We start from the raw sequence: 26496 nt of genomic DNA, 5'->3' as shown, positions 1-26496 counted from the left end.
GTAGAATAAAGTCGTTCTTGTTAAATATTAGATAGCACCACAGTATTTTTTTCTTGTAGAAACAAAAAAAAATTGAGTCTAAGCTATTGAAATAATTTGGAAATTCACAAACGAAGTACAATTTCGCCACAATATTTTTTTTCTCCGAAATAAAAATCTTGGCTAAGCAATCACTTTGAAGAAAATAAACGTGTCTTAAATTGCTCAATTATGTCGTATTTCGAAGATACAGTCGACCTATTTATTAAAGTTTCGATTACAAGCAGGAAATCTCTGCTTGCTCTCGCTTTGTGTGGGTGGGATGATAACCTGTGACCGGCGACAATGTACTATTGAGGCCAAAGTGCATTTGGTTTCGTTATTTTTTTTTATTAAGTCGAAAGTACGCATATGTTTTTTTTAAAGTGGGAAAATTTTTCATTGACTTCTCCCGCCTTGGGCGAGGCGATTGGGAGTGTCAAATTATTATTAACTACAAACCACCCCGTTCCTACTCTTGCTTTTCGAGTCGGAGCTCCGGTAAATACATACTCCGAGGCTGCGGACTATCTAGAGTCCGCAGCCTCGGACTATGTATTTATTATGTTAGGAGTAGTTTTTTTTTACATGGATTGTTGAGAAGAAAGAAAATACATAGCCAGCACAAACTTTTGGGTCGAATCGAGGCATTCTAGAGTTTATCAATTTTCGAAATTATTAGCAAGGGTTTGGAAGTGACGTTTGGTACATTTGATCCATATTGAAGTATGACATTATTAGTAAAAGTTATTGCCAAACACCATTCAATCCATTCAACTAATTTCATCATACAATATTAATTTCATCAAAAGCAAAAGTATTATTTTTTACTAACGGACGAAAGTAAAACTCCATAATAATAATAGTCTTTGCTAATAAAATAACACTGATGGTCGACGCCAGCGTTATTATGGCGGCGTCATAAAATTATTTAATTTCCGCAAATTAGGGTCTACTATCAAGTCTACCAATCAAAAGCCTAGATATTTTCTCACACTTACACCGATATAATTTGCACTTTCGAATCTCTACCATTCACTCAAAAATAACATTTCGCCTTACGTTCCTTGAGTGTATAAGCAGAGGCATAGAAACAATATTAGAAGTTACTAAAATTTTTGGCTATGTAATGTTATGAGCCTCTCGTAACTGCACATATAAGAAAAGAAGATTTGTTCTTAATAATTCTTCGCATGATCCGAGAATTGCACCCGATCCCCTTTGCTCGGCAGTCGCACTTATATACAACTTCTCGATTAACACATTGAACGCCGTGGTGGTCACCGGTGACCGACGTTAGCGGAGGATTTGCCTTCAACAGTTTTCTATTGGCGATCACGAGTAATTTACACTTTCAAATCCCTCGCAACTCTCATTCATACATACAATTACTTAGACAATTTATGATCAAAATTAAATCACAATCCATAAAATCAATTTTGATATATTACTACGAGAACTGCCTACCGCCTACTGCTGATACCTTGTTGGTATGATAGTAGGTGGGTTTTCTCAGTATGCCATTATTACCTACACCTTTTTAATTCTTCGAAGACGTAGGTGAAGATATCTCAACTTTCTTGTTGCTACTTGTATTGTTAAAGAGCTTTAAGGTAACTAAGGGGCAAACAGATACCACCACAGATGGGGCCCAGTAAAGCTGATGCCTGAACTGAGAGAGAGCTGCGGACTACCTAACGGGTTTACCGGGGCTCCGGCTTGAAAAGCAGGAGTAGGAATGGGGTGGTTTTTAGTCAGTAAGAGTCTCACACTCCCTCTTGCCTCGCCCAAAGCGAGAGAAGTATGTAATTGGATGATTTTCCCCACTTAAAAAAATATACACAATACCAGGTGTTCTTTATTTGTTGAATCTGTATGTCATAGGAGTATGAACTTAAAAATAATGTTAATTTAGACCAAAATTGAGTGTACCTACCTACATTCTACTTTAGTATACACAAGAAGAATCACACTGAGTGACTGCGATTGTATTATTTTCCTGTAATTTTGTAGCAAACTCGTTTAGCACGTTTATGTATATGCACGATCGATATCCTAAAATTGAAATCGATTTGAGAGCTATTAGACACAAAATCGATTTCAATTGATCGGTAAAATTGGATGGTTGTATCGATTAGGTTTATTTTTTGCGAAATTCCAGACGACTACAGTCAGACATCACAGATCAGTTATACAAAAAGCCAGGTATATATGTATGGTTAGTATAGTAATTGGTATACCATTATTTCTTGAATATCATGCATACTTGAGACTTTTTTCCAGTTTTATATACAGTCCTTATCCCTAAACATCACATATCAATGAGCAAGTATAAAGTGTTCAGTTATTTTTTAACATAATATCTATTTCTTTTTACTCATAGATACTCTGTAGGACATTGATTTATTTATTATTACATACCTGAGCCTGTTTAAGTCGATGCTCGGTTCTATGAACAGCCAGCAACGGCGTGACTCGTACGAGCAGCCGCCACCACGGCCAGTCTCGAACTGCGAGGAACGCGCGAACGTTGCGTTGCACGCACCGCGCAGCCGTGTGTTGCGTGCGCAGACGTTGCGCGCGTCTACGCGCGAGGAGGCCGCGCGCACGCGCCTGTAAGCGCACGAGAACGCGCGCGAGTGCAGCGTCGCGACGTGCGTCAAGCTCGCCCACGACGCCACCTCTGAACATAATCTGTAACAATGAAAGAATCGATTTAATTATGCTATTCTGGGTAAATATGCAGATTTAATAAAAACTTAGCTGACATAGTTTTCATTTCTCGTAGTTCCGGTAGCATCATCTGAACGAAATCAAACTTAAGCTGATCCAGCCAGATCTTCAAAATAAATAAGTTCCTACAACTGTTTTAGGGAAGGCAATAGACAATACTTTCGAATAATAAAAGGTTTACCTATTCAATTAATCTTAGAAAATTAACAATACGAGTATCATGAAGAATATAAAATACTATAACCTACGCTAAGAAAACTAGACAACTAGTCTGATACAATACAAAGTAACTCATGATTCATGTACTCAAAATAAACTATCTACACTACACTACTATGAACCCTGTAACCATACCCGCAAAGGTTTATTTATTTACAATCTATTATTGTGAGATACTATTATTAGATTGTTATTATAACAAATTACACAATGGACCACAACAGATGATAAATTAAGTGTATCTCTGTTTTGTTTAGGTACGAGTATTACGTTTTACGATAGCACAGTTGCTGTGTCGATATAGTTGACTTCACGACAAGATTGTGATAGTAAATAATGAGTACGGTGTATGGAGTCCAAATGCAGTCAAGCTTTGACTAAAAATCTATGAATTTATTAGTTTCTGTCAGCGGCTTCCGTGGCATGAAAAGTATCCCATCACTCGAGTCAGCTCATACGCTGTCTGTATACCAAATTTCATCAAAATCCGTTCAGTAGTTTCAGCGTCATTGACGGACAAACATCTAAACAAACGAAACACCTGAGGCGTTACAAGTGCGTTGTCAGCCCTTTGGGGGTTAGGAATTTAAGGGTTGTTGGGGAATCGGGGATTGGGAACATTGGGAAGGGGGTAATTGGGCTTCCGGTAACCTCAGTCACACAACGAAACACAACGCAAGCGTTGTTTTGTATCATGCTGGGTTTCTATGAGGCCGCGGCCTCCTCCTATGGCCTAATCCAGTCGAGCCGGCCCATTCGCGACGAAGCATGGCTCTCCCACACTTCAAAAAACAACACCAGATACCACATAATTACCCTATTACGCAAAAATCGCCAATAATAATTACACAACACTTAAGCGTTACTATCCCCCATTCGTATATGCGAACATAGAGCATTCATGTCAAATTCGCGCCGGTATCTGAAACCGCATGTAATTGTATGTAGTCGCGTTAGAATCGAAAGTCTTTCGATTTATGTAACACCTGACTACATAATAGCACTCTCGATTTATTTTTTCATGTCTCGTAGTGTGTTTGCTATGATTTTCAATTCGTTCTAGACTTGGTATTGGAAATTGTAGCTCGTTGTTCGAAGGAAATGGTTTACTTAATGATATGCTGGTGGACAAAATAATAGACTTTCCGAACTATCTGACTTTTTTTAAGGGGGAAAATCATCCGATTACTGCTCCCGCCTTGGGCGGAGCGAGATGGAGTGTCAGACTCTTACTAACTAAAAACCACCCCGTTCCTACTCCTGCTTTTCGAACCAGAGGGCCGGTAAACCCGCTAGGTAGTCCGCAGTTCCGGATCAGGCATCAACTCTACAGGGCCCCATCTGTGGTGGTCAGATAGCTCTCTGAGGTGCATGAATGCTTATACTTTGATTTTTGTAAGACATATCAATACAAGCACCCTGTATTGTACGACAAGCAGCATCATAAATACGAATCTACTACCATTAAATTTAATTCAAACCCATTGATATGAATATAAACCAGTTCTATTACACATAAATGTACAAGCAAATCATCGTACCCCAATCTGTTTAACATCTTTAATCGATTATCACCTTTAAATCCTTATAATAGCATCTAAACTCCTCTGCAGAAATGTGACAAATTTGTATACGTTGATCTGCTGTTTATAGTACCTACAAAGATCGTTACAATTGGCCACAATACAGTGTAAGGCCATTTATAGTGACCCAGTTTCCGACCACAGTTTAATAGCACCTGTTATAGAGCAAGTGCATTAGATGGACGTGAATGGACGATGGTCTGGTCGACAATGGAAGTATACAAGCGGCCATTTTGAGTTCCGGGCTGCGGTTAGGAAATTCTTGATCGAATGTAGAACAATTTTTGCTATTTTGCGTTAGTGTGGTGGCGAGGAAAAATTGATTTAGTGTTAATAGCTTTTTGGTTGATTTTCTTATGGTAATACAAGCCGTTAAATGGTTGTAAAAATAGATGTCAAGTAGACATCTCTTTTATTTTTCAGTGACGTTTTTGAGGGGAAAAGACATGATGTTAAATGCAAAAGATTTTGAGTTTATGTGTCTGTTTGTTACATGAAAGTCAAACAAGATTAAATTATGATCTGGAATAACACATAGGATATATTCATCCCACGGGAACGCGGCCGAAGCAGCTGGTAGAAGCTAGTTTCTAAACACTTCCTTTAAAAAATTACACAATAATCATCACATCAGCCACAGGTGATCAGTTATTGAGACAGGCCTTCCAGATGAGGTATACCCAAACATTACTACACTTTAAAACATCCACCCAATAAATAAACATCAGGGTCCTAAAGTCAAATGAAATGATCATCTACATAGCACAGAGGCGTCCTTTTCCATCAGCATGTAATATAATTAGGTCACTCGATAAATAACATGTTTATAGTCACATAAAGACCTAGTTGTAACGATGACAATGGATGGGCAATTGATACAGACAGCTGAACTGTTGAAGGCTGTATTTATTGATGTATTATGCTCGTAGATTTGGTTATAAAGAGGTTGGGATACGTCCACGATGCTCGATTGTTAGTTGATGCAGTTTACATATTGTTGTTTAGGTTGATTGTTAGTTGATGCAGTTTATAAATTGTTGGTCAGGGTTTGTGCATGTGATGTGTATTAGTGCTTGTGAAATTACGTTTTTTAAAGTGCTTTTTTAAAAAAGCACTTCTATTATGGTAATATCCAATGACTTCTGACAGGAAGTGACAAGACTCTTTTAATGATTAAAAACTACCCCGTTTCTACTCCTGCTTTTCGAACTGGAGCCCCGGTAAACCCGCTAGGTATGCCGCAGCTAAGGAAACATCCCAGTATGGAGTAGTGTTAAAAAAAATGGAATATAAGGCCAGAATAGAGAAGACTCTTAAAAATGGACAATGAAACTGCAACTCTATGAGGCAGAATGGTGGAACTCCCTATAAAATTTCAACAACCATGAGATGAGCAGAGTGATTATAGTCACAAATCTGACGTCACAACATGGTATACAACTCCTAACTAACGTCAAACAAGACTAATGTTTACATCAATTTTCCGTAATAACAGCAACTAGTGTTCGCAGTTATGTCCATATTAGTTACACTGGATAACTGGGCTGCACCGGTAGCGCGGGCGCATCTGCGCGCACGCAAGGGAAGCCGTGTCGCTGTCAGATAACATCTGGCACGCTTTGGATCTTCAGAGAGATAGAATAATGTTATTATTTTTTTTATTGTTTAATTGGAGATATTTAGCTGTATTCTGCGTAGGAGTATTTGGAATGAGAATTCTAGTAACTTTACTGAGTGACTGGTTGAAATTTCTATTTAAAAGTTTTAGCAGTGTAGTTTATTGAAAGATCGGGTCAACTTTGAGTACTTTCCCAAAGTATAAGGTAAAGGATCTAATAATGTATCAGAGAGATTGTAAAAATAAGTTTAGGAGTTTCTTGCTCGTTCTTCTCCATTCGAAGCTACACTTTGTACCGAGCACCTATCTCATTAACAGACAGACTGGTGGACAATTCAATTTGACGTTTTAAAAGTGCCTAATTTAGGATTAATTGAAATAAATATTTTGACTTCGAATTCACAAAAAAGGTCTTCGTAAAATAGAAATTAGTTTGACTCAGGAATCGAAATTAAGACAAGGAAGAAATACCTTTAGCATTCATAAGGAAATAAGGATCTAGCAAGGAATTCGACAGTTGCGCACGCGACCTTCGACGTTCAAAGGCAACAAAAACTTTAGTTATAAAATAAAAATAACAAAATAATACACAAATTGTGATTAAACAAAAAACTTGAACACTAATTACAAATCGTATATTGCACGCGTATTTTCAATCGTGAAGATGTGCAAGCGCATTCATTTCGTGATCCACTACGCATTCAGGGTCGTCGCTTTACAAAAATAAATAATTGCTGTTAATTATTATCTATACTAGTATTCTTGTAAAAAATCTTTAATTAACAAACTATGTGTGTTATTTTTTTGTTGTTGAAAAACAAGTTTGAAAGGATGTGAAACCTTGTATTTGATTTTATTAAATGACTTTTGGCTTTTTGTTGCCGTAGAAACTAGATGTAACATTAGGTATAAGATATAGGATATTTCTCATAATGCAAAATATAACATTTCAATACTTAATGTATTGATTTTTGTATTATAATACTAATTGTTGTTGTTGCTGGTTTTTTCGGTAGCCAGTCGCACTAGCGATCAATAGACCGACAAGGCAGATGAGTATCAGTACCCTTAGTACCTAAAAACGTTTAACTTTAAACGAGAATGCGTTCAGCGTTCCGATTGGCCGGCTCGAATAAACCAACCAATCAGACGCTCTCGTTTGGATTACTTTAAACATAAAGCAAACTCATACTAAGAGTACTATTCTTACTTAGTGAAAAATAAATTAAATTAGAAAACTGTATACGAGGCAGCCCTATGTACATGTCATTACCTCAACTTTCTATGTCGGGAAATGGCACGGGTGTAGCTTGAACAGCTCGAGTAGCTTGCACAGCTTGAGCAGCCTGTCCGCTGTAGAAAGCCATTTGTCTTAACCAAGCTATATGTAAGTAGTTGTTTGAAGGATGTCCTGAGATAGAAATGTGGATTTTCTTGATTCTATGTGTGTTTTAGAATAGACGTAGATTACTAGTGGAAATTATATCGAAATGTTTGGGAGTACTTATTTATGTAATTCGCGTCGGTTATAATTAATTTTAAGCGGAATTTAGATAGGTTTTTTTTTAAGAGGGGAAAATCATCCAATCACTTCTTCCGCTTAGAGCGAGGCGAGAAGGAATTTCAGACTCCCACTGACTAAAAACCACCCCGTTCCTACTCATAGTTGGGAACAAGTTTGAAGTCTTCGAAGTCTGTTTCATTAAAGTTTAACCAAAACATTTGAACAATTTTAGCGTTCACTTTCTTATTTTTCGATGGAATAGCGATCTGATGATAAGGGCATAGGAAACATCAAAGGAGTAAATAAACTTAGCTTTCTAAAAACAAGCATATCAAACATCACACGATTACAATCAAAGTAACAAAGACATAATCAAAACTGTGTGGAAAACTAGTCAACGAATTGCAACCATGTCTACAACAAACATACATATTATACAACACTTATTTAACAGCTAGGTAAGTAGGTAGCTTCTTAGTTTACAAACACATTGGCTGCATTCGCATGTGATACGTAAACCGAGTCTCTGTAACATGATGTGTTAGCCATTTTGTAACAAAACTGCTTAGGAACTCGACTGTTATGGCTGCGATGATAAAAGAAACAAAGGGTTACGTTTGTATATGTAACTACATATAGTAGATATGTATGTAATGATTATGTATCATTAGCGGCTTGCCAGAGCTCCGTAAGGGAGGTTTCCTGGTTAATTTTGCCAATTTTCTTTCTTAAGACACTTATTTTGACTATATTAATAGATACTTATTACCATTTTTAGTAATAGGTTAGAATGTTATTATCCGTGATGCTGGCTAGCCACAAACATCAATGAAAATAATGATTGATCTATTTTTGAATTTTGAAAAATCGTTCCGAATTCGAAATTCATAATTCCAACCGGCCAGTGTTTGTTAAATGTATTTAAAGTTAAAAAGCGTTCAAAAAGGTCTTATCCAAAGAGATTTCATTATAAAAATCATGGGTTTAAAAGAAAAACCTAATTTTAAATTTGAGAAGATTTAAACAAAATAAAAGAATAATTTGCGTAAACGGTCAGCCGACATAGGCTGCATTCAACTCTAAGGGGCCGATCTATACTAGAAGTCATTGGGGAGGCCTATGGTCATTAGTGGACTTCTAATGGCAGATTTGATAACATTATCTAGTAAAATTACTGTACATATGTTATCTTAAAAATATCTATCTGCAGTTATCGGAAATTATACTTGCAATATCTATGCGATCTCATCTAAAATGTGGTAGAATTTGCTAATCATCTAGATTCTATCTAAAATCTAACAGTTAGATAAGGAGTGTCCATCCTAGAGGTACCAGGCGCTCATGACTTGGAAGCACGTAAGACGACCCTCCTATACTCGACGGCATATCAACACGTAGCGTACTTGGAAATATCAGCGTACGGTTACTTGTGCAGTACTGCATTAATATTACAATTTGTAACTTGATGTGATACTCCTGTGTGAGTTAGATAAGCAAGCCGGGCTTGGTGTTTGTTTTTTAGAATTTTCTCGTATGAAATGTGATGTTAATAAAATTTGTCTTATGTGTCATAGTATTGGAAAGATTCGGACTCAGTTAAGCAGCTAAGTAGGTTTGACAGAGTTCCGATGATGCGTAAAGAAAAAAAAAAAAAGTAATTTGACTGTAAAATTACAATTCATAGAATAGAATTGACAATCTTAAAAACATACACCTATAGATTAAAAAGTACCCTATAATATCGTTTTAAGAACCATAAGTAACCCTTTTTTGTAACAGGGGAAAATCTTTCATTGTTTTCTCCTGCCTTGGGCGAGGCGAGAAGGAGTGTCACTCTTACTGACTAGAAACCATCCCGTTCCTACTCCTGCTTTTTGAGCAGGTAACCCGATGCAGAATCCGCAGCTCCAGGTCACCATACCACCTTACCCCGTGCCTACTCCCATAAGAGAAATTGACTTCGCTCAGCAATACAACCGAATAGAAACTTCGGTTTCTCCACCACAAATAGGTAATTTGTATAATAAAGGCATATTATAGAGTCTTTAAACTCCTGATTTGCGAATTAATTGTCTACTTTATGTCTTAGAGAGTTCCATACGTGTGCAGATTACTAAATAAGTCCGTATCTGTTAATTGAAGATCAAATAACTTTAATCTCTTGTGTTACATTATGTATAGTATTGTAATAGGATTTTCTAATTAAGCATTTAGTATAAGTAAACCGGAGTTTGGAAATTAAATGAATTTTCATCAACTTGAATACCATTTGCTTTTGTATCAAAACGTTTCTTCTGCCATAATGGGTGGATGGCTCTAGATACGATTTAGGTAGCTTTTTTAGTAGTGAAAAAACATCTAATGTCTTCTTTCGCCAGGGCGAGGCGATATGGAGTGTCTGGCTCATACTGACTAAAAATCACCCCGTTCCTACTTCTGCTTTTCGAGCCGGAGCCCCAGTAAGATTTAGGTAGCCAAGAACAACACATATGCCCCTTTCATCTTAAGTAAGTGTAAGTACGGTTCCTTTAAATAATTCAACGCGGTCAAAGTAATAAGTAAAACCTAATAACAATAATATAAAACCATTTAACTGCCACCTCTACCCAATATAGAAAGGCGTGACATATCATTGAAGCCCTCAATTTCCAAGTCACATTATTAGGTGGTGATTACAGCTACAAGATCAATTTGTTAGAAGTCGCCAACCTCGCGCGACCACCTGCGGTCCACAGGTAATTGATGGGTGTATCATTAAGGCAGGTTCAGACGACACGCGCACAACAGGCGCGTTTTTACTCACGTGGAAGTTTAGTTACATATTATATTTTGAGTCTTCATCATTATGAGTCTTCATGATTACGAGAGCTATTAGCTACAAGAGGGCGTCTTATAAACATAAGCCTCCCCCAATGACTTCCAGAAAGGCCGGTTCGAAGCAACCTGAATCTAGCGGCTCCCTTTTTAGGGGAAAAAAATCATCAAAAAGACTTCTCCTGCCTAGGCTGAGGTGAGAGGGAGTGTCGGACTCTAACTGACTAACCACCCCGTTCCAATTTTTACTGCGAGTCGAAACCTCAGTAGCCTCTGCAGTTGTCAGTAGCCTCTGCACTTCACTCCTGTCACCTCCCGCCCTTATTGTGTTCGTGTTGTCTGAACTTGCCCTTATATCAGCCATCTTGTGATACGCCACCATTTTGAGTAGCTTTTTACATGACATTTGTTGTATGATACTTGTATTATATTAAATTTCGTGAGGTACAAAAATAAACGGTAGTAAAAAACATATCAAATTTTCGGTTAGTTACGAATTTATACAGCTACCGTTATTTATAAATGAACATAACATATGTACAGACGGTAGATACTCTCCGTATGAGTTGACCAAGGGACAGCATATTTGACAGAGACCGGGCCGTAGCACTCCCTGACATGTTAAAACTATGATTTCCAACCCTTTTGCAAACCCGCAAACCCTCTAATACATTTTGAGTTCAAAATTATTGGATCAATCATTGGTATTAAAATACAGTGCCTTGCATGTCAAATAGTGATTACCTAAAGACATAAAAAGTACCTACACTAACAAGATAAATTCTTCGTTCAAACTAAAATTGTTTGTAATTTAATGTTTTTTATATAAAACAAAATACCTGATGACTTCACAAGTTTATTTCTTGTTGTAAATGGCCAATTTTAGTTGATTACATCTAACAACGATTATAGCAAAAAATGTGTGAACCATACGAAGTCTATAAACATGGGACTTATAACACAAATAATGAAAAGTTGGTGTACATTGTACAGCGGCATTACGTGCCGTTGCCTACCCTTTCGGGGATAAAAAGCGCGATACGACGAATTTTAAACTTAAACTTAAGGTAGTCCGTTAAGATGTTGTTCAAGAGTTCTTGAGTGTAGTTGCCATTATGATCAAATATAAATAAGAATAAAATTTAATCCTAGCTCCGTAGAGCAACGCTTGCAGTTGCTTCAACAAAGTAAAACATTCTTCAAAAGATCCCGAACGTAACTGGTACGCTCTGATTAAGCCACCAATTTCATCAGACTATTCAAATGACTAATGTATGCACATACATTATTACCAAAAGCAGAATTAGAATCAGTGTTTCCTCTCTTGAATACACTGACACATCGGCCTTAGTTAACAAGGGGTCTCTGACCCAATAACGAGCCTAAATTAATCCCATTACAAATGGTACCTACCACCAATGAATCATACACAAGAAAAAATCTTCAAAAAGAAATATAAAGCAATCACTCCTACAGTGAATGCTATTGTATTATATGTAATAAACTTTCTAGTACAGACAGACAGACAGATAGACAAAAGGTAGATAATAAGCGGACATATTAATTACTTAAAGCAGGAGCCGTTCCGATAGCAACACAAATATAATTACAAGTAACGACTGATACACTTTAAAAAATAATTATTGTTGGAGATAAAAAAAAAGTGAAATCGATATCGTAAGTACAATTGATACTGTGGGAAAGAGTTTCTAAATATAAGTACCGATGTAGTATTGTGGTCTTTAATGGCAGTACACACAATTATTTTACAATAAAATTACGCCAGATGTCGAAGGAGGAGAACCATTAGACGAAGGTAGTGAAAAGTCTTCAGATAACTATTAATAAGCAGAATGTTCCTTTTTTCTATTACGTGGGGAAACCTTCAAAAGACGCCTAACTTTTCATGGAGAAAGACTAGGGAGTATGGGATTTCTACGTCACTTAAACCACCCTTAGCACCTATAGAAATATAAAAGGGCACCGAGACCTCTAATTCGATCTGTTCGGAACCCCCATTTTGCAACGCCTGTTACAGCACATTCCTAGGAAGTTGTGTGTCTCTTATGAATTTCGCTGTGCAAGTTACACGGCAGCACGTGACCAATGAGCTATGCTATAGAAGCAAAATGTTCCTGAATTCGATTCTCAGATAATTTAAATAAAGTACTTATTCCTAATCATATATGTACATTGTAATCAAGTTATATCAGTATCAATAAGAAATCTAGATGTAAAATATAAAGCAGAATGCAAAGAAGGACAAAATAAACATGAGAACAATAATTGTTGATGATTAACCTCTGAGAGACATCTCCGGAGAAATATCTCAAACAGTGTCATATATCGTCCATCCTTTGTTGATATTGCAGATGAGCTGATTGTCATGAGAAGAATTCGTGAACTGTCAGTAAAAACTTCGTGTCGGTTTGAACCAAAACAATTCAATACAATTTTCGCAAGCAAATCAAAATATTTAAAATGCGATGATTCGTTTTCAGTTATGCTGGTTGGATGGTTATTAATAATTTTAATGTTTAATTCAACAATTGGTTGCAGTTCATAATTATTATGTAATATAATAATCTTCGCTGTGACTTCAATAAGGAAATGAAATTACAGAAATACATAAAATATAACTAGTGGACGAAGTGACGCAATTAAGGAAAATTATTAAAGACACAAATTAATAGGAACATAATCAAATAAGAAAAAACGCAGATCAATTAAACAATGTAAGGAACAGGAATACTAATGATACAGGAAGAATTAGTTAATTTACTCTATTCGATGCAGAATTATAAGAATTTTAACGGTATTGACGCTTGGCGCATCAGTACCGCTAGAAATCGCATGCAGCATGCAGTAACGAGTGAGGGCGACGATCGATCAAGCCGAGCCACTGAGCGGGCATTTGTAGATATTACACCCAACAATTTAGCTGCGGTCATTAATTATACAACTGAGGTAAGTGAGCGAGAATACTCAGAGGTATGCAGGAAAGAAAATGAAGATAGAGAGCTTGATGGAATAGTTGAAGGAAATGTGGTTTTACTTTGATCCTTTTCATTTGAAGAGCTATTGATATCTTTAATATAAAAATGAGTCAGGTTTCCTTCCTGACGCTGTAACTCCAGAACACACGAACCGATTTCCACGGGTTTGCATTCGTTGGAAAGGTCTCGGGCTCCGTGAGGTTTATAGTAAAGAAAATTCAGGAAAAAATTCAAGAAAAGCAGGGAAATTCATTGGTGGCGAAAAGGAGTTCGCCGGGTTTGCTAGTAATAACTAAAGTTTCTTCAACACAAAACAGATGTCAAGCAAACAACGAAACAAACACATTGACGAAGATTGTTAGTCGTAACCACAAAATTCCCATTACAACCAATTTCCATTGAAAAGCTCTTTAAAACAAACTTTTATTGCTGTCATTCCCAGCACTTTAAAGAGAAATACATTAAACACATGTCTAGACAATAAAACAAAAGAGGATAATAATAAAAGAAGCAACAAAAGGTCAAGACGAAACGGAAAGAACTGATTAATGGTGGAACTAGTACACACAAGTCCAGTTTATGATGAGCTTGCTTTGTATAATCTTTCCGTATATTCGTAGGCCAATTTATACTGGTCTTGTATAGCTTGATGTGTAACTGTGTACATTCTATTTATGAGGGAAGCGACACGCGATCGTAATACTGGAGTTGATGCTAATATTTGTGAAGCAAACGCATGTACCGTTGACATGAACTGTTATTAGTTGAGCTGTGAACGCGATAATGGAGAACGAATTGATGTTTTGGAATTCAGTTGGTTAGTTGTATTTAAGTAAAATTAAGTTAATAATGTTTGAGCTTTGACTTGTAGTTGTTATTAAACTTAGTCCAACAATTTAGTTATAGTTATTATTAAATAAATACACTTTAAACGTTTAGCTTTGACTTTAATAATAATTCTGTGGATTGTAGCCAAATACTTCTTTTTTCTATAGTTTTTATATTTCTCTATCCATAGCTTATCTTAAGTTAATCGTCAAAATTATAGTTTATGCCAGTGGTGAATTTGTTGTTCTTGACAATTGACAAAAATAGTTTCTACAACGTGTACTAACGACTAACATTACGTCAAAGTAACACCACAGATCGATACTATTAAACGCATTCGCAACTAACTTCCACATAGAAAAGAAAAAGAAAAGTAACATGAACACAAGAATTTAAAAGAAAGTATACCAACTGCCAAGTTACGTATGGCGAAAACCAATTGAGTAACGATGGAGACATTAGCCAAATGTTTTAGTTGTTTTGATAGAAGGATAATGCTTTCCCCGAAGCGAAAGCAGAACGTGATGAGCATGTTCAGTGACAGATGCCAACGATATGAGTCAAAGTTAACTAAGAAGCTAATTTGAAAGCCATTTTCGAATTTGTAGATGTGACGGACAAAGTCTATGGATAAGAGCTGGTGAAGAATTTGGAAATAAAGGAGATGAGTGGATTATTAATGTTAATGAAAAATTTTCATTTATTATATTTACAAAGAATTAATGGGCTTTTTTTCGGTTCTTCGAAAATTTTTCGGTAGCAGCACGGAGTATAGAATTGTGTCAGTATATGTCAATAGGCTCAACCCTTATTACATGGGACTTATAACACAAATGGTGAAAAGTGGGTGCAGATTGTATAGCGGCATTACGTGCCGTAATGTGTATGCCTACCCCTTCGGGGATAAAAGGCGTGACGTTATGTATGAAAAATTTTGATAGTGTTATAGATGCTAAACTAAGTATCGAGGTAATTAAATATAACAATAAAAATTTCAACGCATTTTTCCAAGAAGGAATTAAATATTTGGTTACAAATTCGTTTCCGAACACGAATTAAAAATAAAATACGTCGTACGGATACGAGAAATTTGAAATCAAACGTGCAAACGACGATAATAACACGTCTGAATTTCGCATGAAAGAGCGAACGAGTCTTTTTGACACAAATCGGAACCATGTCACCGAATCAGGTCATGAAACTGCAAAGCCATCTTTAATTTAGGTTTACGCGTCAAATTTAGGTCTTTTAGTGATAAATATTGTGAAAAAACAAACTAGTTTGAAGCGATAAATTGATTTAGTTGTTTAGATAACACCGATCTTTTTGCTTCAAACAATTGGGTGATTGTTTTCATAGATTAGGTTGCTTTGTACAGTTTTTAGAACTAAAAACCAGCAGAATTGGATTAAATTGTAATTTGGCACATTTTTTCCAGAATAAACATGTCAAATTTTCGACAGTTGTTAGTAGAAATCTGTGTACGTTAATTATGACGTAAATTCTTAATCAGCTCAATAGTGATGTCCATTAGTTGGTTTTTAATTCTGAAAGGTTCCAGTCTAATTTAATCTTTATCGTCACCTAAATTTACATTAAAAATATAACGAACGACTCTAAAACATGAAATAAATTATGTTTTATCTGCGTTTAGACAACAAGAAGTAGTAATGACCGAAGTTATCAGAAAAAAGACTCAATGCTGATGAAACCGCTGCCGCTACAATAAATCTTACGGGTACTCATTTATGCATAACATTACGGCATTATTATTTTGTTAGCTAAATGGATAGACTGAAGATGTGAGGTAAATTAAATAAATCATCAACTTTTCGTCAATTATGTTATAATGAGGTTATGTTGTAACAGAGGTCAGCCAATTACCATAAGCATATAAGCTGCGAACTACCTAGCAGGTTACCGGGGCTCCAGCTCGAAAAGCAGGAGTAGGAACAGGGTAGATTTTAGTCAGTCAGAGTCTGACACTCCCTATGGCATCGCCCCAGGCGGGAGTAATCATTGGATGATTTTCTCTCTCAAAAAATATCAGGCATAGAGGTGTTCTTATTTACCGATGATGGAAAGGCTCCCGATAGCAAAATGATTTTGACCAATCCAAGAATTGATCTCGAGAAACTCTCTACTAGACAATACAATTTGTGATCACTAAGAAACGTAATACTCGAGTCATAAACGACAGAAAACTTGTTAATTATGAACAATTTAAGTGCAAAGTACAGCATATAATGCCAACAATTCATATTTTTCTTGTTACGGCTCTTTGCTCGTCGTGTGAATGAGTGTGACTTAGAGTAAAAACAGCCTTTTTGTGTTTAGTTAATGAATTTCTTGGTTTAGTAAAGGCTAAGGCAGAAAAAACTGTAATGTCGTCTTTGACAGAGCATGAACGTTAAAGGTCGTAAGCTTCGAATTTTGTGAGCGTTAATTGTTTTTCTAAGTCACTTGGTTAAATAACACAATAAAAACAGCCTTTTTAATCACAAACTGCCAGTCCCGGGGCATTGGCTTTCTATTAATGAAATAACAGTGAAAATCGGTTGAGTCGTTTAGGAACCTTTAGGGTATAAACAATTCGGAACTGCCGACTACCTTGCGGGGTTACCGTGGCTACGGTTCGAAAAGCAGGAGTAGGAACGGAGTGGTTTTTAGTCAGTAAGAGTCTGACACTCCCTCTCGCCTCGCCCAAGGCGCGAGAAGTCATTGGATGATTTTCCCCCTTAAAGAAAGGGTATAAACAAAACAAATTTTCCTCTTCATAATATTAGTCGTAGACAAGTGTGATGCGAGGTAAATAGTAGAAGTCATTTCACATGTTACAAACGTATTGCACTTCTGTCTATGTTGTATGTTTACAATTACTACAAGTCATTATGCAAGAGTTGCTGTTTACTGTCGTCTAGTGTCACTAATGTTATTATCTATTGTGTAACGACATTGTTTAAACACATTATTAGTGTTATATTAGTGTCAGCTTCATTGATAACCTGGTATTGTATTGGTCTATCTTTAATATAGTTCATTAACGAAATTATTTATTATAGATTTGATAGTCACTCAATAAAACCTATATAAAAACCGGTTAATGATTTCGTTTTTTATTGTTTAAGTTTAAAATCAAACATGATCGAATTTCGCCTAAATGCATATAACATAAAATAGCACGGATAGTAGGTAAATATTTAAGAAGACGAGATCACTATTTTCAGACTAACCCAAAACGAACTGGAGTTACAGACTACCTAGCGGGTTACTGGAGCTCCGGCTCCAAAAGCAGGAGTAGGAACGGAGTGATTTTTAGTCAGAAAGAGTCTGATACTCGCATCGCCCAAGGTGAGAGAAGTCATAGGATTATTTAACGCCCTCAAAAAAAATCTCAAAACTAAACACCGAGACACTCAGAAATTACAGTCCAAAACCGACTAACAAACTCCAGAATCTCAAAGAAAGTCCATACAGTCCAGTACCAGAGCAAGCACGTAATATTTACTGTCACAGTGACGCGAGAAAGTTGAAACCGAAAGTGCGTACTTTTTTGAGGTATTCCTCGAAGCGCAACTGTTTTGAAGCGCACCTCTCCAAGCGCACCTATTTCATTCCTCGAAGCGCACCCGTTAGTTGCGCTTCAAGGAACTATTAAAAATATTAATTTTTATTTCCTCGAAGCGCACCTATGTTTTATTTTCAACTAGAGAGGGGATGCTAACTGAAACTATCGATAATAAGATATCGATAATCTGATACACGTAGCGCTATCTATGAGCAAATAAGGTTAAACTTTTAAAAATAGTTTCTTGTCGATGTATGCCATCGCAAAATTAAATGTTCCGCTTGAAACCGCCAATCAACGACTTTTATTAGTTATTTTATACAATATTCAAGAACTCTGTACTCGTCGACCATAGATTGTTATTCTTTTACCCGACAGCGCCAGAAGAAGGGTTATGTTTTTCGAGAGTATGTATGTATAATTGTTTGGCACGCTCTGCAGCCTAAGCGGCTTGATGGATTTTGACTTAAGAGGTCTCGTTAGATTTGTATTTACTGTGAGAGTGACACTGGATATATCAAAATAATAAAAAAAAACAAAATGGTGGATTTTTGGCGCCAAAATCGAATATTGCTCACTCTCTAGCTTGAACGACTCGATGGATTTCAGCTTGATAGGAGTCGTTTGATTCGTATTTACTGTGAGAGTGACACTAGATATATCAAAATATAAAAAAATACAAAGTAGCGGATTTTTGGCGCCAAATTAGAATATTGTTCACTTTATAGCCTGAACGACTCGATGAATTTCAGCTTGATAGGAGTCGTTTGATTTGTATTACTGTGAGAGTGACGCTAGATATATCAAAATATAAAAATAATAAAATAAAAAAGGTAATTTAAAAAACTAAAAAACCCGACTGCGTTTCTTTATAATATGAAAATGAAAAAACCCTAAAACAAGAAAGTCATCGTAAAACTGAAGCAGTCGGGGCCCATCCTAGAAGGCCAGCAGTATGTGCTCTCACTAAGTTTTCAGATATAGATTAGGGTTTTTTCATTTTTATATTATAAAGAAACGCAGTCGGGTTTTTTAGTTTTTTCATTTAGTAATGATCCTAATGAGTGAACAAAGACCTCAACCGAAAGTATTAGTATAAAACGTATAATTATTATTACTTACTTGAACATCTGTTGGACATTTCCCAAACAAACGTTGAAGTCGAAACGTTGATTTTTAAATTGAATATTGTATAAAATAACTAATAAAAGTCGTTGATTGGCGGTTTCAAGCGGAACATTTAATTTTGCGATGTCATACATCGACAAGAAACTATTTTAAAAAAGTTTAACCTTATTTGCTCATAGATAGCGCTACGTGTATCAGATTATCGATATCTTATTATCGATAGTTTCAGTTAGCATCCCCTCTCTAGTCGAAAATAAAACATAGGTGCGCTTCGAGGAAATAAAAATTAATATTTTTAATAGTTCCTTGAAGCGCAACTAACGGGTGCGCTTCGAGGAATAAAATAGGTGCGCTTGGAGAGGTGCGCTTCAAAACAGTTGCGCTTCGAGGAATACCTCACTTTTTTATTTGCAACGCATCGTACCGGGGTGTGTTGCATTCAAAACATTGGACAAGAAAGCTGGTCAGTGATCACCTGTCACTGAGGATGGGGATCCGGGTGTTAGAAAATTATATGGTGTTGTGTAATCAGTGTTGGTACATGATAATCAGGTTTGTGTGTGCAACGATGATGGATTTGAGGTATGGGGAGGTGGAGATGGAATAAAGTGTGTAGAGCTTCTGTTTTTTGAGGGAGGCAGATCATTTAATGCCTTCTCCTGCCTTGGGTGAGGTGAGAATGAGTGTCAGAATCTTACTGACTAAAAACCATCCCGTTCCTACTTCTGCTTTTCAAGCCGCTTTGTATAGAGTTGACGTCAAAATTAAACCAATGAAAAATACAATTTGGTAACTTATATATTTGGTAGGACAAGTAGAGGATATAATTATTATTGTCATTTAAAATAGATTACATTATTATAATAATTATGTTAGTTTATCAATGCAATTGTACTACACATTGAAACTAATCTGTGAATAAATTTATTTGTGGTGATATAAGATAAATCTACGACACAAAACACAGTAGCTAATATTTTAACCTCTACATCAACAGAATTAGCCGTAGTTTAATCTTAAGTTCTAATCAATTAAGGTCCAAATCTCCATATGGTTCACATTATAACCTTCACTGACCTCAAAGCGAATTTTATGCGAGAAAAGTTTAAGGAAAGTGTGAAATATGATAATTCATGATCTGTATGCAAATAGCTGGTGACATTCGACATTTGATCTTGAAAATATGTAGGCGAACATATTCAGCCTACTTAAAGTAAGATAAAAGTAATAAATATTAGAAATTCAACAAAGAAATGACTTCATTGGTTTTTAAGAATATCATATCACGTATTAGTTTTTTTTCGAAAGAATAGACGTCATGCGTCGTAATGCAATCTATTGTCGCAGTATACGACTGTCTCTTTAAAGATCAGTAGTCGCATTATGGACTACAAACCAGATCCACGACGCAATGAAGTCTTAATAATAATAAGCACGCTATACACTGCCACGCTTCCAGCGACAAGTGTACTTATCGCATGTCAAATCAGACGTAATCCACCTCAACAAAACAAACTCTCTAACCACATTATAACCAGTAGAACGCCACACAAGTACATTACTCCACCAGATTAATAAACAAGAACGTCAAATATGAAATATCGAGTAAACCGCAGGCATTTAGTGAAAGTTAAACGGTTAAAAAATAAACCTGGCCCGAGAACTGACCCCTTAGGTACACCTGCTGTTAAACAGCCGAATAAATCGCAAAAATCATAATTATCACTGACCACTTAAAGTCCATATTTACGTGTCCTAGAATCCGAACGGTGTTTATTATGTAATTTAAAAGTGTTACGTTGCTTTTTCCAAAAGAATTCATTTGTTCTTCGTTATAGGATTACGCAATAAAATAAACGCAGCAAATCAACATTTTATGCAAATAAAACATTGTAACGGAGGAATGTTGAGACGTTATGTAATATGATTTGCTTATTGACAACCCACGAAATGTTTAACTGTTACTTTCGTGTGCATTCATAAACATGCAAATGATTATTTATTTATATGTATTTATAATATGTGATATATTAATGCAAATATAGAAAAACAGTAGCCGTTACTAGTAATGCGAAATATTTCTACATTTCACTGGTTGCGTTATTGTTTAGTGCGTTATTACTTTCATGTTATATTGTCATATACTGGACCTAAATATCTACCGTTCCACAATCGAGATTTTCGAAATCGTAATGTTCGACAATAGGCATTTTCTATTCCAATAAACCTAAGATATTTGTCAATAAAAATAAAACTAAATACCAATTTACAGATATTGAAATATGTGAAAGTTCCCATTACAATTCAAATCAAACGAAACTATGTTTGGGTCATTGTCGCGAATACTAATACGTGTAATTTCTTTTTATACGTAAGTATAGTCATTGCATTCACAGTTAGTCGTGCGTATTTTACAAATATAGTAAGTTGTTACGCTGACAAAATGGTAAAGAGGTCTTCGACCGTTGCCCGCTGCGGTAATGATACAGATAGGGCCGTCGACAGCTTTCGCATCTAAATCTAGTTAGACTAGTCAGCATGATTGGACTAAGATTTAATATCGTTTGCGATCTAAATTGTTGCATGTTTGTCGGAACGAGTGCGGATAAACAGCACCTGTAATTTGTTGTTATCGATATGTTAACAGTGTCGTACCTGTTCGTCCACTTTCGGAACGTTGGTGGCGCGGGTACCGCTAGCGACCTCGTTGCCGCGCCCGCTCCGCCTCGCAGGCCGCACGGGACACACGCTCTTAGCATTCTCCGACAAATCTATCCCAAACTGCTTGGGACCATCGAACACTTTGAAATCCACCTCGTCCACACTATGCACGGGACTCAGGTCGTGCACGTTATCAAACGCTACGTCGTTATCGTGCACGGCGTCGTTGGAGACATGACCCGAGTCGTCACTGCAGTCCGAGTGCGTATCGGATATCTTCTCGTCGGTTTGTTTGTGTAGAGTAAGCTTCTCGACCTGCGAGCATGTTTTGGAGTCGTCTCTCGCCTCAACGTATTTGACTTGTCGGCCGACGAGTGTGCTCAAATGATTGTGGAAAGTAGTGTTCGCTACGCATAGCTCCTTGTGCACTGGCGGGATCACCTTACAATTGATAAACTGAGAGGCTTCGGTTTTTAACTCTTTAGCTGTTTTTAGTTCGAGCTTTTTCACAATCGACTTGACAGGTGACAATGTCGAATCGATTTCCTCCAATTGATTTTCATTTCGTTTGCTATCCGGAACGATTACTATATCTCTTTTGTTGATCGTTCTATGCTGCAATTTGGCTCGCACGGCATTAATTTCGTCAGAATAGTCTTTTAAAGTTGTTTTCGTTGACGATACTGTTCGTTTAGTTTCAACCGGCTCTTTCTTAGATTTGTCGTTTTGTCGTTTTACGTCTGACTTAAGGTTGAGCAGTGACTTTTGTCTTATTTGTTTGTTTCCGTCAGGTCTTTCGTTGTTTTTTCGTGGCGCGAGCGGTTTCTTTTTCTGAGCACACTCTCTGGCCTGGTCTACATTACTTAGATCAACCGGAGTGGGAGAAAAAAGCGCCCTGGTACTGCTGAATTTGTTGTGCGACATTTGACTCCTTATCACTGGGATCTTACTGGGAGAGCCCGCGATAGAAGTCGTTGATTTGGTTCTCTCTAGGCCGGGTGAAATGACATACTCGCTTCCTATTTCCCACACACTTTTAGCTTTCTGCATTTGTGATTTTGGGGTCTCTTTGCTTTCTAAACTAATCTTTATGTTTAACGATCCATTATCTGTGCATGTTTTAGGTTTTGTTTTCTTTGGGTCGTTTACTTTTTTTTCAACTTTTTTCATTACTGGTTTCGTTTTAGAGACAACCGGAACGGGAGTCGACGGTGGATTAGATAAAGTTTTCTTTAGTATTCTGGTTTTTACGTCCAGTTTTTTAAGATCTTCGGCTTTGAAGCAGTTCGGCCGAGACGAGTTTTTTGACGTAATTTTATACGTAGCGTACTTATCAGGATTCATCTTGTCATTAGTAGGTGTCACAGTCAAGGGCACTAGAGGAGCAGTCAACTCTTTTCCCTTCATGTCGTCTAAGTTCCACAAACTTGTAGTTTTATCTATAGAATTATTACGGGCCACTTTATTTCTTGCTTTACAATCACTTTCGGGGTCCGAATTAGTCTTTTTTAATATACAACGTGACTCAATAATACTACAAGTCTTAGACTTTTGCAATTTAGGCGGAATAAAATTGTTAGTAGCTTTCACATCGGAAGTAAGTGACGTGCAAGTGAATTCCGATAAGATTTTATCGAACGATTCCAAGGCTTTATTTAATTTTGTTTCAGCATTAATCGTACCTGGGGCTTTAGGCTCAGATTTAAGAATAGTTACGTTTTCGTAGATGGACGAGTATCCTTTAGTTTCTTCAAGTAAATTGTCTTGCACCACATTATTATCGCCAGCAATGTTTACGTTTTCGTACACGTGACGGCTCGGCGTCTGTTCGTCAGTTTTATTATTCACAACAGAGTCGCTAATATTGACTTTAGAAACAAACTTTTGCACGTTATCACTATTAATTTTCACAGGTTCACTGATCCTACGTTCGAGGCAAGCAGCGATCGCGGTCACTTTGCTGCCCTTATGCTCGGGTGAGGTTTCAGGACCGACTGAAAAAGTCCTGTAGAACTTTTGCAACGCGCCCTGTTGCGCAGGGGAAGAGGAGGGAGGGTGCTTCTCGGACGGCTTCTGTCCGCCGAATATGTTGAATACTTTCACTGCGGGCATGTCGCGGGCCCGGCGCGCGGGAGCCGGTCGCGGAGCGTTGATGCGCGCGCGCGTCACGGCGAGCGGCGTGCATGTGCGCGCACCAAGCCGCACCACCGCGCTATCAGCGGAGACAATAAGAAAGTCAATGTCACTTCAGGCGCCCAGCAGACGTGACAAATCATCCATAATGAATGATCGACAATACTAGCCCGATTGATGACCGCTTGTGACAACTGCTTACATGATTTACTCGCTTTAATATTCAATTAGACAACATCGTTAAAGCGCTGTCTCTCGTGACAATTCACGCTTACAGTATGTATTTATTGACACGAACTTAACACTTAACAAAAACGCTTGCGTTTGTGCTTATTAATAAAAATAATGAATTAATGAGTCGTCGATTAAAAGAGATAAAAGTAAGGCAAGCATCTTCTTTTATAAAACAACCTGTTATTTTATGTAATGAAGTATACTTTCGTGAACAAAACGAGTTATGTAAAAATCCATAAATTCCGATAGAAAGCTCGAATGAGGTTGTTATGGACAATGATGTAATTGGTGGACAAATGTTTTACGGTAGACATGAAACATGGGAAATGAGGTTGCGAGATCAGATGGACTGTAAAACGTTACTGGGAAACGTAATACGGATAACCTCATTTGATAGGAACCCGGTTATCCTGGTCACAGCAACCAAACATGTGTGGTTGCTTTTATGTCCCCTCGAATGCGGGCCGCCGTCCTAGTAACTGGATACGTGAAGTTATTTTTAATTACGAAATTAAACGATTTATGTAAGACGATGCGTATGTTTAATTTGATTTTGACATGTCAAATGGTGAGGCTGATGTAAATGGAGATGAAAGAGAATTTGATGAGGATGTGAATAATTTTGAATATTAGTGTAGAAATTAATATATGAATTTAGTTTGTTTAAGTAATTTAATAGATATTATTAAAGAAAAACCTCTTAATGGTGGTTTAAAATTAAAACACCTCTTTAGAATTCTTGAACGATTGTATAGACGTGATAAATGCCCCATAGCCTTTTAAAACACCATATACAAGATACCATAGCACCAAAAAATAATGCAAATGAACCCAAGCTAATTAATGGACACCAATTATTAGAAAAACTTAATTTCTGCAAATATTTTATCGATGACTAATAAAAATTACATAACTCTAGATGGTATAGATACGCCTAAAATTACGTGGTGGGCACAAATATGCAGTTGTGATATAATCCATACTTAATATATTAACATAAAACTGAAAAAGTTGCTTGTTTGTTTGTTTGACCACGTTAATCTCGAAACTACTAGTACGAATTTAAAAGTCTATGAGTAAGAAAATTAACAAATGACGTCACAAGCGCTACATAGGGCAATTTCAAGTTTTCAAAAGAAATAACACGGATAGAAAAGTCCCAACGGAAGACGATTTTTCTAACTTAGTGAATATACTAATACTGATCCGGAGCTGCGGACTACTCGGCGGGTTTACCAGGGTTCCGGTTCGTAAAGTAGGAGTAGGAACGGGGTGGTTTTTATTCAGTAAGAGTCTGACACTCCCTCTCGCCTCGCCCAACGCAGGAGAAGGCATTGGATTACTTTTTCCCTTAAAAAACCTCATGGTTTTATTTAGGTGACTATCTAACTTGGGTCATCCCAAGAAAAATATCAATATGAGTCAAGCAACAGATGAAACCGCGGCAATAGCTAGTATGTCATAATGATCGAATACTGATGATGATAATTATGCAACTTGTTGTGACGGTCTGAGACTGAGCGTCGCATGAGGTCGTTGACAGTTTATGTCGAAGGCAAAAACGTTGTATCCTGTTCGTGAAAAGGATCGCTGGTTTGATTGAGTTTCTGATTAAGTTTACCATAAAAATCTAAATTCTGTCATGGGTTTTTGCAACGTCAGCAACGTCACGCCTTTTATTCCCGATGGGGTAGATAGAGGTACACATTACGGTAGGGTTTTGCAATAATGGTAATTTTGCTAAATAGTTTAGTTTCTAATGTTCAATCCTATATATGTTTCCGTTGCTTTATTAGATCTGGAGATCAACACTGTGGCTTCAGAGTTATCAATCACAGTTCATTATAGTTGACATCATCATCGACAGCCCGTAATAAGGTAACAGTTCACTGACTCAACTTTTTTCAGACTGCGGTTCTTCTACCGGTATCTTTCAATGTTAAGTACCTTAGTCGATACTTTTTGTTATACCTTGCCCCCTCCATTTGGATTTTCTCCTGTGTCGTGGGTGCGTTTTCCAATATATAAATTCACATAAACGTCACACCTAGACTCGAAACAACAATATGTGGATCACACAAAGAGTTGTTCACAGCGGGAATGGAACATTCACGGGAAGAAATGAAGTAGTGGTGATAAATACATTCTAGTTTAGATTACTGCACGGTTGGCGCGGTGGCTGGGCAACTGGCTACCGTGCAACGTGTAGCGAGTTCGATTCCCGCACGGAGCAACTCTTTGTGTGATCCACAAATTGTTGTTTCGGGTCTGAGTGTGATGTGTATGTGAACTTGTATGTTTGTAAACGCACCCACGACACAGGAGGAAATCCTAGTGTGGGGCAAAGTTAAAAAAAAAGTTTACCATGTGACAAACAATACAGTTGACATCGAAACAGAAACTATAACAAAGCTATTACACAATAAAGTTATGGCAGTACACAAGACACAAGTGGCAGC

At 37.0% G+C, this 26496-nt stretch overlaps 1 protein-coding gene across 4 annotated transcripts in view; it reads right to left on the bottom strand.

The window, feature by feature from the left end:
* Positions 1 to 26496, bottom strand: part of LOC118274585 (unconventional myosin-XVIIIa) — a 297865-nt gene that overhangs the window by 40116 nt on the left and 231253 nt on the right. For all 4 annotated transcript variants that reach the window (XM_050696858.1, XM_050696857.1, XM_050696859.1 and 1 more), the window contains one exon: positions 2440 to 2712. In XM_050696858.1, the coding sequence (XP_050552815.1) occupies positions 2440 to 2712 (273 nt within the window). The remainder of the gene's footprint in view (positions 1 to 2439; positions 2713 to 26496) is intronic.

Source organism: Spodoptera frugiperda, chromosome 11 (assembly GCF_023101765.2).
Source record: "Spodoptera frugiperda isolate SF20-4 chromosome 11, AGI-APGP_CSIRO_Sfru_2.0, whole genome shotgun sequence".
In the NCBI taxonomy this organism is placed as follows: domain Eukaryota; kingdom Metazoa; phylum Arthropoda; class Insecta; order Lepidoptera; family Noctuidae; genus Spodoptera; species Spodoptera frugiperda.
Note: the sequence above shows the minus strand (reverse complement) of the source record. Positions and strands in the feature narration are given on the sequence as shown.